The sequence below is a fragment of the Mauremys mutica genome, chromosome 8 (genome assembly GCF_020497125.1).
Source record: "Mauremys mutica isolate MM-2020 ecotype Southern chromosome 8, ASM2049712v1, whole genome shotgun sequence".
NCBI lineage: Eukaryota > Metazoa > Chordata > Testudines > Geoemydidae > Mauremys > Mauremys mutica.
In genome coordinates, this window is record NC_059079.1 from 105,399,211 (window position 1) to 105,413,369 (window position 14,159).

General features: G+C 43.9%; 1 protein-coding gene across 3 annotated transcripts in view; it reads left to right on the forward strand.

The window, feature by feature from the left end:
- Positions 1-9,311, forward strand: part of G3BP1 (G3BP stress granule assembly factor 1) — a 34,982-nt gene extending 25,671 nt beyond the window's left edge. For 2 of the 3 annotated variants that reach the window (XM_045027309.1, XM_045027308.1), the window contains 8 exons: positions 1,252-1,342; positions 1,738-1,828; positions 2,236-2,440; positions 3,550-3,651; positions 4,980-5,091; positions 5,514-5,639; positions 5,737-5,867; positions 8,246-9,311. In XM_045027309.1, coding sequence (XP_044883244.1) covers positions 1,252-1,342; positions 1,738-1,828; positions 2,236-2,440; positions 3,550-3,651; positions 4,980-5,091; positions 5,514-5,639; positions 5,737-5,867; positions 8,246-8,452 — 1,065 coding nt within the window. In that variant the 3' untranslated portion in view covers positions 8,453-9,311. The remainder of the gene's footprint in view (positions 1-1,251; positions 1,343-1,737; positions 1,829-2,235; positions 2,441-3,549; positions 3,652-4,979; positions 5,092-5,513; positions 5,640-5,736; positions 5,868-8,245) is intronic. The other variant, XM_045027307.1, reaches the window with a different exon arrangement.
- The last annotated feature ends 4,848 nt before the right edge of the window (positions 9,312-14,159 follow it).

The following is a 14,159-nucleotide window of genomic DNA, read 5'->3' on the forward strand; positions in this document are numbered from 1 at the left end:
CCATTGGCCCTACCCCCACCACACATCACCTCCATATTGGTGCACATAACAATTCATTCCTCTCATGCATGGGAAAAATTAGAGGGAATATTGCTTTTGAGTCCCCTTTTAAACTTCTATAATCTTTTTTACTTTGATTCCTAGGCTTTTTACATCCTAGCATTGTCTCTTAATGCCTCAGGTGTCTTATCTTGAGCCATTCTGTTTCCTTCCTGCTTGTTTTCCTTGTACATTAACACAGTAAACATCCCGATTTGCCAGGTCAACCTACAGTATTCATGAATTTATTGTAGAGCAGCTCCAAGCCCATAAGTCTGTTTCTAATTGTGATCTATTGTTATCAAGTTGTTACTGAGATGGCCTCCAAATCCACAGCTAGATACAGTTGCTAACCTTTTGTTTGGCTTTAATTTGGCCTTATTGATCCTGTCAGCCATAATGAAGCAAGCTATAGTTGCTTGCTTGGAATGAATAGCATTTTTTCCTTTCTGCTTCAGGAATCATTTTAAAAGCTGTACAGTGTCTCATTGCTTTCTGCGGAGTTTTATGGGTTATATCATAGTTCTCTCCGTCACCTACAGCTGTGTGCTTGCTATTATGGTGGAGTGGCTGTTATGATTGCAACAGTATTTCCATTTTGACAGGCATGTCAAACCTTTATTCTTTTTTAAAATGTTCAATATGTCAAAGCAAATATGAACCTAGTACTTGAATTTTCCATATTGGAGATGAGTTTATAAGTTTTTCCTCTTAGAATGGCAAATATTCCCTAATCACCGTGGCCCAGATCCCTAGGTTTGGCCAAGCTGCTTTGTGCAGTACATGAAGGGGAGGCGGCGGAAAGTGTTACAAAGCAACCTCTCCCCTCCCTTGATCCTCTGCTTGACTGGAGGCCAAGCCAGTCCTATCATAGCTTAGGGCAACCTCAACTACAAATCTGCTCTAAGTTACATCACCTAGTGTGGTGATTCTTTGGAGTGCAGCACATGCTAGTATTCTTCCCTCATGGCCTGCCCAAGAATGTCCCTTGTGCTTGGGGTCTGAGTGTAGAAGCAACTTTGCTGGTTTTGTGCCACCCAGAGGTTCCCTCTGTTGGGACAGTTGCTACTTCTGCACAGCCAGAGTGTCACAGGAGGGGCAGAGCTGTGACCAGGATCTGTCACTATGGCTGTAAACTCTTCATAATCATGTAATGTTTTGCTCTGGGACTGAATATAACGGAACCAACTTCTTATTCCTGCTTGCCTGCAGGGTTCTGTTGCAAATAAGTTTTATGTCCATAACGACATCTTCCGCTACCAAGATGAGGTTTTTGGTGATTCGGACACCGAGCCTCCGGAGGGTAAGTAAGTACCAAGAGCCTGGAGAATTCTACCAGTGCCAGCTTTTGTGGCATTAGTGGGCATAGTAAACAACTCTCGATTCTCAGACCAGAGAAGATTCTTCTCTTATGAGAAGGGATATTTGCAGTAAATTCAAATTGTCTCGTGTGTGTGTGTGTGTGTGTATATTTTTCTATCCCTTCTTTACTGCTGGTACTTCAGCATGGGCTAGTGAAATACAGACTGTTGCAGTCGCTGATATGGTCCTTCTTCCTGCAGTGATATTAAAATAACTTCCCAAAAATTTATGGTGTGTGGGGTTTTTTTTGTTTTTTTTTTTTAAGAGTCCCTTTGCTGAGCTTGGACAGTATGATAGGTGTAACTTGAGTTCTCTTCCTTCCTTAACCCACTCTAGAATCTGAGGAGGAGGTGGAGGAACCTGAGGAAAGACAGCAGACCCCTGAGACAGTTGATGATCCCGGCGCTTACTACGAGCAGTCTGTAAGGTAAAAAGACTATACTCTCAATATGGTGATGGCAAACTTTGCATTGTGTGATCTCTTTAAGGACCAGGTCTGGAATCAAATGTGAAGAGAAGTCAGGAATGAACATATTTTATCTCTAGAAGTTGGACTTCTGCTGCAGAAGCTGTAACATAAACATTGTTAAATGATACACTATTAGCTGTGAGGCTGGGAAACTGTTTTCAACTGATATAACACTTTTGATGTTCTACAGAATAACCTGTAACTCACGCCTCCAGGAAGTATATACCTACTGAAGTGAATTTTGCTGTGCTGCTCATCTTGATTGCATTGTACTTTGCATACCTGGGTTATAAGCATGCTTTCAATACTGTTCTTTATCCAAATTGAAAAGAGATATTGTTTCCATTGGTGATGTTCTTCAATAGCAATGACTTGGAGGAACAGCTGGAGGAGCCAGTAGTGGAACCAGAACCTGAGCCTGAACCGGAGCCTGAACAGGAGCCAGAACCAGAAGTGCAGGAAGAAAAATCTGAACCAGTATTGGAGGAAACTGTTCCTGAGGAGACTGTGGAAAAGAGTCCTTCTCCAGTCCCTGCAGATCCCGCTCCTGTGGTGCAAGAGGACTCCAGGGTAATGAAATGAGTGACTAATCTATGTGCATCTTCTTTCTCCTCTTCATTTTGTATAACACACCATCATCTTTGCTCTGGCAAGATGGGGTAGCTGGATGAGAGATATCCAAGTTCTTTTGCATAAGACTTCTCTCCTGCTCCTGAATTGTCCTTTTCGCCTCAAATTGAGCTTAGCCACAGAAAAGCGATTGGTCAGTTAGTTGGTTGCTGGTATCTCAATATGACAACACGTTATCAAGGCCCTCTGTATTTTGTACCTGTTCAGTTTGCTTCAGAAACTGGCTTGAATTTGTCCTTGCATATTTTTTTAACAATAAATTGGATGCTTATGGTGACGCTTGGAAGGATTAGGTTTTTATTGGGTTGTTAATAATCAGAATTTAGGCAAAGTAAGAAAAGTACTGTTTGAGAACTTATTAGCGTTTGATTTCAGCATAATTACTTTTATATTTTGACATATGATATTGTCCGTTTGTGTGTTAACAGTTATACGTCTACTGTCATTAAATAAGCATCTGCCCCATCTAACGTCCCACAACTGTGAAAATTTAAATGGATAGAAAGAAGTCCTTAAAATGCATTTTGCACAGTTGTGAAAATTTAATCAATAAGCATCACTAGCCACTGTTTTTAAAGTCAAACTATGCCCATCCAACTTATGGTTGTGAAGGTACCTTTCCAAATATGGTTAGGGTGTAACCCCTGCAGTGATGAGTCTAACAATAGCCCCAATTCTGTGCTGCATCCCTGCTTATTTATGCAGTGTTCAGGGGTTGGAAACAGGCTGATTCCGCCATTGCAGCAGGGGAGGGGGATCCATGGGTGCCACAGGCCTAGTGTAATAGCCCTAGGCTACTGCTGGGAATGAGACAGTGTGTGGCTGGAATACTCTGCACTCTGGCTTTTCTGAGTTGGGATGGTTCATAGGCAGCTGTGGGGAAACTGCTGAGGGCTGGACCCAGAACTCGGAAGGCTCAAAGGTGGCTTTAAAGCTGTTACCACCACCTCAGCTGCCACTTCTGAGAGGCACAGCTGAGAGTCTGGGCCTGTTGCTAGAACTAGAACGGCAGGCCTTGAGTTACTAAGTAACACTGTTCATTCCTTTAGACGTTTTCGTGGGCGTCTGTAACCAGCAAGAACCTCCCGCCCAGTGGAGCTGTTCCAGTATTGGGAATACCACCTCATGTTGTGAAAGTACCAGCCTCGCAAGTAGGAATTCTGCACTAATCACAAATTACTTGGTGACCTGGGGGGGAATACGCAGTAGAAATTCCCTGCTCATAGCATGCATTTTAGGATTCTTCGTGGGGTTTTGGAATTGTTAGGGGTTTTCTAAATAACCTTTTAAACAAAAATCACATTTGTAACCCTTGTAGCTGTGAAGAAAACCTTGATCAATGTGGACCAAATGTGTTCACTGTGTGTGTAGAGTGTATCTGCCTTGAAAAATATGCAAAGCTCTAGTGAGGGCAGTTCCACAGAGCTTGGGCAAACTTGCCAAGTTAAAGGTACTGTAAGGGTCCGTGTACAGGTCCCCTTGTCAGGTGAGGGGGTCGCTCTTTGCCTTCGGGGCGCCTGGGAACCAGGTCGCCCCACTACAGGACGCTGAGTAGCAGTTCAGTCTTAAAGTCCACGCCCTAGATCAGGGCGGGGCAGCAACAGGTACAGGGCTCAGACCCTCAGGCAGGGCTGAGCAGCAAACAGGTAAGTCCAGGCTTCTAAGCCTGAGCCTTGGGGGTGAGGGGGAGACTGCCACCCGTGAGGGGGTTGGCGGGGGGGACGCAGGCCCACCCACTCCACCGCGTCCCAGCCCGGGGCCCTAGCAGCGGCATGGATCCGCTGCAGTCAGTGGGGATCCTGGCCGCAACACACTGACATAGGCTCAGAGTCTGCTGCAGCCAGACTGGGGTCGGCTACCTCCGGGCCACTTCCAATCTCCCCCTCCGTTGGTACCTGTATCGGCGTGGCTTTGGCAGGGGGGTCCACCAGCATCGGCTCCTCGGGATATGGGTGCACGAGAGGGCTCGACGACTCCTCAGGGTACCGGGCTCAGGGCAGGCTCGGTTCAGCAGGAGCTCGGGCATCCGCATCTGTCCTCTCCAGCGGCCGGGGCGCAACTGAGCGTTGGGGCCGGGACTTTATACTTCCTGTCTCGCCCCTTGACTCCGGGGGGCAGGGACAGGTGGTGGTGACTCCGCCCACTTCGACGGCTGTTCTGGCTTGGTCCTTTCAGGTGCATCTGGGAGCCAGGCCGCCTCACTACAGGTACTAAAATCTTTCAGCCATGATTAGGCAAGATACACTTCATCTCACTTTCTGACATTGTGTAGCCCCAGGGTACATTTTATTGACTGAGCACTACACAGTAAAACAGAACAGCATTTCATTGTGAAGTTACAAGTATAACTTGAGCTGAAATGCATTCTATAGCCACTGATGAAAAGAACTACCAATCTTTTGCAAATTGGAAATTATCTCAGTATAATCTAAACTTTGCCTGTTTTTACATATCACTTACTGGTGGTTCATTTCTGCAGCCCCGTCCTGAGTCCAAGCCTGAATCCCAGACTCCACCACAGAGGCCACAGAGGGATCAGAGGGTGAGGGAGCAGCGAACGAGCATCCCACCACAGAGAGGGCCAAGACCAAGTAAGAAAAGCTAGAAGAGCATAAGTACTTCACTTTTTTCCTCTATCACCTTTTAATTGCCTAAGAAGCCATGAAGCACTCCATATACCATGTGCCAATTAGCGTTGGTTTTCTCAGTTCTTAGTGATAGATAGTCTGTCACTCCTGCTACTGTTGCTGTTTTAGCTGATCTGGACCTGAACCTCTCTGTTTTAGAAATGAACTTTCACAAATATAAAAAAGTTTGTAGTATTTAGATTTTAGTTTGTTCATAAGTGCGAGTTTCCAATGCATGGCTATTGTGAAAATTACTGAAATTCCACTAGAATTTGAGAGACTGAATCTTATTACATACCAGTTACACTGATGATTAGAACTGTTCGGGTATTGTGCATGATGTTTGGCTTTAAGCAAGTATGGTTTTTTGTTTGTTTTGTTTTAAGTTCGTGAAGGTGAGCAGGGTGACATGGAAACTAGACGGATTGTTAGGTACCCAGACAGTCACCAGCTATTTGTTGGGAACCTTCCTCATGATGTGGATAAAACTGAACTGAAGGATTTCTTCCAAAGTAAGTCGCTGACTTTGCTGTGTTCACCACAGGGTTTTGGGGCTGCAACCATAAGCACATGTCTGTTTCTGCAGAACATTCTAATGTGTGACAAAAGAACTTGGCTCATCTCTTGCAGATTATGGGAACGTTGTGGAACTCCGCATCAACAGCGGTGGGAAGCTCCCGAACTTTGGGTTTGTGGTGTTCGATGATCCTGAACCAGTTCAGAAGATCCTTAGCAATAGGGTAAGGTGGTGGTGTTTGGATCAGCAGAGATTTGATTCTGCAAAATACTGTATTTGAATTCATTCCTCTCTGTTAATGGTGGGCAATGTCTGTCCGACCCTTAAGGAGAAAGGACGTTCTTCTAGCCAGCTGATTTTTAGCCCCTCTCTTCTTCCTCTGCCCCCAGTTTACGTCCATAAATGAACCACTCTGAATAAGTGTGATTCACGTGTTCATGCTGTTTGGAAATTAACACACACAGTTGGCCAAATTTAGTGCTGAAGCAAACTAGTAGTTTACAAACCTAAACAGTTAACATTAGCCTTACTGGTTAACAAATCCTAAGTGTTAGCCCCCAGACTCTGCCAGTTGCCTGCTCCAGGAGCAGCCCCTCTCCCCTCAATTGTTTAAATGATTAAAATTGTCATTTAAATGGTTAAAGGGTTAACTTTTTGAACGGATATTTACATTCCTAAAGCAAACCAAAGGCGAGATAAGGCTGCCATGGAAAATACAGAGCCCAAATAAAGAAGTGTTGAAAAAGCAGGGGAACCATGTTAGTGTTTGACCTGAAGAAGGAATTGACACCCTAAACAAGGCAGGGTGCAGAGTCAGCCTGGCCACAGCCACTACAAATGTAAAGGGCTGTAGCTCGTGACCCCATGGGGATTGTTGTGTAGGTGGTAGATCTAAACACCTTGCACCCACACACATCTGTGCCTGTACAGCCAGCGGTTAGAGAGTTGTAGTTCACAGCGATCAGGGGCACTTCTCTTCCTCCTTCACCCCCTTGGTGTGACATCACACTTACAGGCTCTTGGAGAGGAGTGGGCAGTCCTTGGCCCTTTCTGTATTAAATCTGTTTGTATCATTTTGTGCTCTTTTCCTGCAAGTCACAAATCTGCAGGCTCTAGGGAACGTTTGTGTCCGACTTAAAGTATAATTAACGATGATGCTCTCCTTCTTGGTAATATAAGACAGTGGTGGGGGCTTTATGTATATATTTAACCCAGGGTTGAACAGTTCAAATATTTTTTTTACTTCTAATAATTCAGAACCCTTATTTCCATCTGTAATTTAACTTTAGTTATCTGTATTGATCTTCTCCAACCATCATGCACAGTATGCTGGACACAAGCACATTTCCTTTAATTCTAGACCAGTTCTTGCAACAATACTATCTCTGCTACATTGCAAATACTGCATATCGGGATTTAAAGATTACTAGTAAACTATCAACCAGAGAGCTAAACCTGCTTGCTAGCAGTTTGTGTGAAAGGGAGGCCCTGCCAGTGGAGTCTGGGGCCAAGTGACAGAGATACTTAAACCCTATTCCCATACCTGGTTGCTGGGAAGGGTGTTGGTACCCCTCATATGCCAGGACATTAGCTTGGGTAGCTCCAGGGGAACTGATCATCCAGTGGGAATCTTAGCTGAAAAGCTTTCTGCTTGTCACTGGCAAGGGGAATTTTCAAGCCCTTCTTTATATGTTTAGAGCATCCAGAATAATTCATGGTCTCTAATGAGATATAATTGATATATGTATGAAGGAACCATCGCTCTTGAATTTCTTACCTTTTTGTAGACTTAATTCCTCAGCCTTATGTGGCAGTAGCTTATTTAGCTTTTAATGCTAACAGGGCATAAGTTCCGATTGGCCTCTTCCCTGCTTCAGTGCAATTTGCCAACTCGAGGTTTGTCTACACAGTGAGTTACTGTGTTGCAAGCCAGGTGGTGAGTCTACAGCGCACTGTGCACTAACTCACCATGTGTGCACTGCTGCAGCACATTGAAATGCCCAGAGCGTGGCTTCGTGTACTATGGTAGTTCTCTTGCTGCCATATAGACACACCCTTAGTAACGCCTCATCGCACAATACAAAATGCTGCTTTGCTGAAAGTGAAGGATTTCACCAGAATGCAGGAAGGGTGCAGTATGGGCCTCTCAGCTGCTTCAAATCAGAAGAAAAGTCAGCTGGAACACTGTAGCAGTGATCTGAAGGACTTTTCATTGTATTAAAGTGTGTCAGTGAAACAAGCTCATCTTATCTAACCACTTGCTAGGAAAGGTGGAGCATGTAAAGTGTTCAACTGCCTGAGAAGTCACTGTTCAAACAATTGGAAGGATGTGTCAACTGTCTTTCTTTTTTTTTTTTCCCCCATAGCCTTCTCCTGCCACCCTAACAAAATGTCTGGCTGAGTACACAACTGAAGTAGTATTTTTTTTTTAACCTGTAAATAGGTAGCTGCTATGAGCTTTATTTCCTTCCTTCTTGTCTTGCTCCCATTCCTAATATTAATCCCATGATGGGAACAGCATAAAGCTACCCACGTGAAAGGCTTTGTTGGAGAGTTACAGCTGTATTGGTAATGCTGGTAAATCTTTTCTTTCTCTTGCAGCCCATCATGTTCAGGGGAGAGGTGCGTTTGAACGTGGAGGAGAAGAAAACACGAGCTGCCAGGGAGGGTGACCGCAGAGACAACAGACCACGTGGACCTGGAGGCACTCGGGGAGGGCTGGGAGGTGGGATTCGAGGGCCTCCACGTGGAGGAATGTCTCAGAAACCAGGATTTGGAGCTGGAAGGGGCATCGGGCAACGCCAGTGAATGCATCAAGGATGTTGGCATGGTGGCACAAACCCTTGTTCCTGCAGATTTGTGAATTTCAGCCTTGGGTATCTTGGAATGTGGCCCTGGCCTGTTATAGACTGCTACGTTTGATACTGGTTTGGCCCCTTTTTGTTTGTTTGTTATGGTTTTGTGATTTTTTTTCCCCTAGTCTTTGTCCCAGATTCCAGCTTTGTGGAACAATATTTTAGGAAAAGTGGATTTTAAAAAGAAAAGAACTGAAGTTCCTTGCTCACTGCAAACTTACGGACTGGATTTTTTTTTTTTTTGTACCAGTGGGTCTTTCCTAAAAGAATGTGTGGGGTTTTTTTTGCGTGTTTTGCTCTATACTGAAATTGGGTGCGTTTCAGTCAGTGGAATAATCTTTCACCTGCATGTGTTCAAGAGCCTGTAGGAAAACCTAGCACTTGGCAAGCATTTCAAGGCAGGAGAAACTATTGTTTGTCCCTTGAGGGTCATGTGCACATCCTCTGGTCTGGCCATGTTGCCACTTGAAAAATTGACATTCACTCTTCTCTCTGTGGCGCTGTAAAAGTGGAATAAAGGGTATCCATAGAATCTTTTTTCTTTTGATACATGATCACGAAAAGGAATTCTAACTACTGTTTTACCACTTACAAATTTTGGATTGTGGGATAGGTTTTAAATGTCTAGAACTTGACTCTTAAAACATTTTTCCTGAACTTGTGAAATTTTTTATTGAAATAGGGAGGTTTTTTTCATGTTTTAGTTTGTATTTGTATAAAAAAAAAAAGCAAAATTGTTGTGCCTTCTATTTATCTCTCATTCCAGTCTTGGCAAATTGTTAAAAAAATAAAAAAAGTCTAGATTTGCTTTATCAAGTGGAGTATGTTGGAATTCTTGTGAAGGGGGGGGGGAGTTTCCCCTCCATTCCTTCCATCACTACCTTTGTCTAAGATAATGACAAAAGGTGCTTTGGAAACTGAACCAATCTCTGCTGTGGTGGTAGGTAGAGATGTCTAATATTATAAAGCACGTTGGTGATTGGCTGAATGTTTGCTTTTTCCCAACTGACTGAAAAGTTATGCGATTTTGTAACATCTCCTGTTGTGACTAGGAAACTGTGGTTGTAGATATCTTTTTATTGTTGAAATGTAAATGTACTTTTTAGGATCCTGTATACTTACTCTGTTCTTTATTGGGGGAGGGCGCTTTTGCAGTTTTGGCATCCGTTTAGAAACTCCCCTCTGCCAGAGGTGAAACTGGCTAGATCAGATGCAGCCTCTGACAATTATGCTAGAGGTGTTCTGATTGCTTATCAATTGCTGGTATATACTCCTGGTATTGAATAAATACCTTATTCATTCTCAGACTCCACTAAAATTGAAAATAAAAGACAAGACTGTGTGTACAGTTTTTATTACAGCAGTCTTAAAGGATTCCAGTGCACAGCTCACTATTTTGGTAATAGGTATGGTGTTTACCTTCTGTTGTATGGAAAAACATTTGGAAGAAAATTGCAGTCTTGCTCCCAGATTAATACCAGAAGCCACTGGGGTCAGATTAGAGCAGTGGCTCCATGCACCACCACCTTACGTTGATACGAAGTAACTGGATGGTATATCAAGCTCGTATGCCCCCTGCAGTATCTGGAGAGTGGACACCCTGGAGAGTCTTTCACGTGAACCAGGATTCAGTGTGTCTGGATTCTGGGTTTTCTAATGCAGGATCTGTGCAGATGTGATGTAATGGCATATACATATCTCATGGTCTCTGACTCATTCTGCTTTTACAAACTAGAACAGAGCTCTGTGGCCAGCGGGAGGTCACTATAAACCATACCAGAAAAGTTACTTGTGAGAGTTGGTGTAAACAGTCACGCCTCACTAAAGTCATTGGAAGCTTTTGTTTGCTTAAAAACTGTTGTTCAACCCACCTCTCCTCAAACCTTTTACGGACTGACCTGACCTGACTTTTTTAACCTGCTCCCAGAAGTATAGAGGCACGTCCTGGCACTTGAGCAGAGCTAACTATGATGGCTAGCCTTGCAGTATGCTGCTTTAGTGCACAGACATACAGGAAATACACAGTTCCCTCTTGCGGTAATAACTGGTAGTGTCTGTTCGAAATGGCTTTCCCAACTTCATGTCAGGAAAACATAGTGTCTACCATTGCCAAGGGGTTAAGTGCAAGTCTTTCTCTGAAGTCTTCCCCACTGGTGTTCGTTCTTTGCTTTTCACAACTACCGCTCCATAATGATGGGTGCGTATAATATACTGCAGTGGGGAGGGAGAACGGCCTCTGCTGAGGAGAAATCAGACTCTAGCAACAGATACTGATGATCCAAAGTGCAAAGTTTCAGTAAATAGCACCTGTGCCTGGCACATGCCAGAGCTGTGAACACCTCTCCACTCGTTAAAGGAGTATGTCCTCAAAGGGATTTTGTCATAGTTTTGGGCTCAAAATATAATTTCAGGAGGACAGTGGAGAAGACTTGCAAAGCCTAAATGAGTTGAAATGGGTTTTGTGTTGGCTCTCTCTGTTTGGACAGCCAGTCTTCTATGGTGTGAACCACATCATTGTTATAGTGCCAGAAGAAAGACAGGAGGCAAAACTGACCAGATTTTTTTTCATAGTCTAAGGTGAATGAAATGCAAAAATTAAAAAGATGCAAGACTTTTAATGTATTTTGTTATAGGAGAAACTACTTTTTAAAAAGTTTTTACATCAACAGCATCTCAGACTCTACGAATTCATGATTAAGGCTACAATTTTGACATGGAGGTCACGGTGTTCACAGTAACAATCTGAATGAAGTCTGTGATGAGCCCACCCTGCACCCATGGTGGCTTCTATCCCATGGGTGTGGGCCCACCTCCTCCCGCTAGATGTTGTGACCTGGTACACGTTGCAGCATCACCCAGTTTTGGCATGTCTGCTCCTCTGTTCATCTGTGGCAGGGTGGATGTGCCAAAGCTGAGTGGCACTGTGGGGGCATATGTCTGCTCCCAGGGCCGTTCCGGTAGAGAGGAAATACTTGTTCCAAGTGAACAGGCCCCTTTGCTTAGTAAGGCAGCAGCAGGCCTTCGTAAGCCTTGCTCTGAAGAGTTCCTGAGGTTCTGGACTTCTACAGAAATGCAGCAGGGTGTTAAACTGAGCCTTCCTTTCTCTAGGTTAGAGATAACAAGTGCATAGTCACTTCCTCAGGGAGCAGGCTTTTGTGTAGAATTAACACTAGTGCCAAAAGTATAAACTTACCTATTTTGCCGTCTACCTGCTGGTCTAGCCCGTACGCATTTAGTACTGTAGTATCAAGTCTACATTGTAAGGAATGGAGGGCACGTCCCTAGGCTTCAGTTCTAATCTGTGTACGTAAACGTACCTGAATCAGACCTTTCTATAAGTATTGGGAGGCGAACGGGAAATCCTATCGAGGGGAGGGGAAAAAAGATTTTCAGTCAACTCTAAACTCTCACTTCAGTCAAATGACTTGGTCTTTGTAATTCTCTTCCCCTTCCCCCCCCCCCCCCCCTTCAGCCGAAGTAGCATGAACATAATACATTTTATTAAGCTAGCAAGCTATGGTCAGGGCTCAAAGTTGAGCTCAAACTGAAGAGGGATGGAACAGATGAATGGCTAAAGGGTGTTTCTATAAATGATTCTGCTGTTACGAACCTTATCGTCCACAATTGTGCTAAGGCCCTCCTATAGCATGCAGCCCCTGTTCAGTGGGCAAGCAGAGCCAAGAGGCTTAACCACCTCTCGTGCCAAGATTTTTTTTTGTTGGTCCCTTGAGTGATAAGATGGATTTCAGTGCATGAAACGCTGTCCCTGATGCACTTACTGATGTTGGCTGTGCTACCTCTGCTTGTAGAAGGTGCAGTGCCTTGAATGAATAGAGTGGTTGTCCTGAAGAACGGCAGCTGGAGCTATAAAATAGCAGCATGTGTCTGGTGAACATTTGTCTTGGCCCAGAAAAAGTTACTACCTGTGTCTGCGCCTTGTAGCATGAGCCCCCAGAGAGTAAACAGCCAGCAGTCCCTGTTGCGCTTCTTGCTGCCAGTGTTCATTTGGGGAGATGCAACTGCCGCATTAAACCGGAAAGAAATAGCTGATCTCTTACCTCCTCCACTTCATGGAAAGAATCTCTGTCAGGCTGGCTAGTCATGGAAAAGTTACAGTATCCATGCATTCATTTCCTCCCCGTGCCTGAGAGCCTGAGATTTTCAAGGTAAAGACTTGGGATTTTGTAGCTGCATGTAGCTCTCCCTGCATGCTGCTGCCCATGGCTGAGAATACTAGCACTTTGCCTAATCACTTCCTGCTAAAGCATTTACAGCTTGTTTCTCTTTCCAGCAATACCTTTCTCAGCCTGCCTGGTAACTGAAAAACTACTGTCTCAGGCCGTCTGGGAAACTTATTTGAATGTTCTCTGGTTAAGGCCGGCTACATAATAATTAATAGTGAACTTCTTAACATGCCTAATCAGAAATGTGTCTTACTAACTGGCATACTCCAGTGTTTCTTTAATGTAAATAGGCTCTAAAATGGGGGGGCGTGAGGCTGAAAATGGCCTGCATTGGGGAAGTATAAAAAGCTGGCCATGGCCCTCTTTTTCACAGGTATTTCCAGTCTTGGCTTAAGCATTGTACCATGTACTGCCTGACTAATGGAAATTCAATACTTAGTTGCCTTATCAAGCATTAAAGGAAAAATATTGTGTCCCTCCTCTCTCGTTTCTCTCCCAGGCTTCAGTTTTGAGGAAATTGCTTGAATAAGGTCTTTTTAAAAAGCCTTAGGCACTGGAGGGATCACTTCATCCAACAATAAAATACAGTGCTATGTACAAGCAGCGTAATGCAACAGTTCTCAGAAGGGTGGCTAAAGAGTGATTTCTCCCCCGAGTCAGTGGCATATCGTGCCCATGCATAAAGAACAAGTAGATAACATACTGCAGTGCCAGGAACCATACTTGAACTCCTGTGAGAACTTGGGGAGTAGAGCAGTACGAAAGAAATGCCACTGTTCTAGGAAATCACCTCTAACGTGCTGTTTTTAGGCTCCAACCTATTCTAAAGGCAAGAAAAAATGTGCCCAACCTGCCATCTGGACACCAGTTGATGCTGGTTGGAAAAAGCAAAGCCATTTCGACACTTAACAGTGCGTGGGTACAGGGCACACTCACCTGGCTTCAACAGAGTAAAAAGTTACTCCTTTCAGTAGGTGACCTAATAACAGACCTGGGCCTCAATCCTGCTAGAGTCAGTCTGGGTCGTGTAAAAGAGAGCAAACTATATCCCCACCCCCAGAAAAACTAGAGTACACAATACAATGATCCTACTTAAATGTCCAGGGAATACTGAAGGAGAGCAGCACTTCTCAGCTATTAGCACTGGCTTTAAAATGACATCTCAGGTACTAAAAATCCACCGAAAGCAAATTTCAGAAAACTTTTATTTTGTTTTAATTGGAATTGGCATGAATGTATGATTCAATAAATATATATATTTTATATACACTTACAACAGAAATCTTACATTCCATCTTCAAACTGCTGAAATAGAACTTTTTTAAATTTGTTTTTACAAGCCAAAAAAATAATCTGCCATTGCTTCTGTGGTCATGTGTTCATGCAAATTGTACTTGTACAAGTTATAGGTTTGTTTATCATGATGTAAAAATGTTACTCTTAAGGAAGCAGTTGCTTTGCAGTCTGTGCCCCATA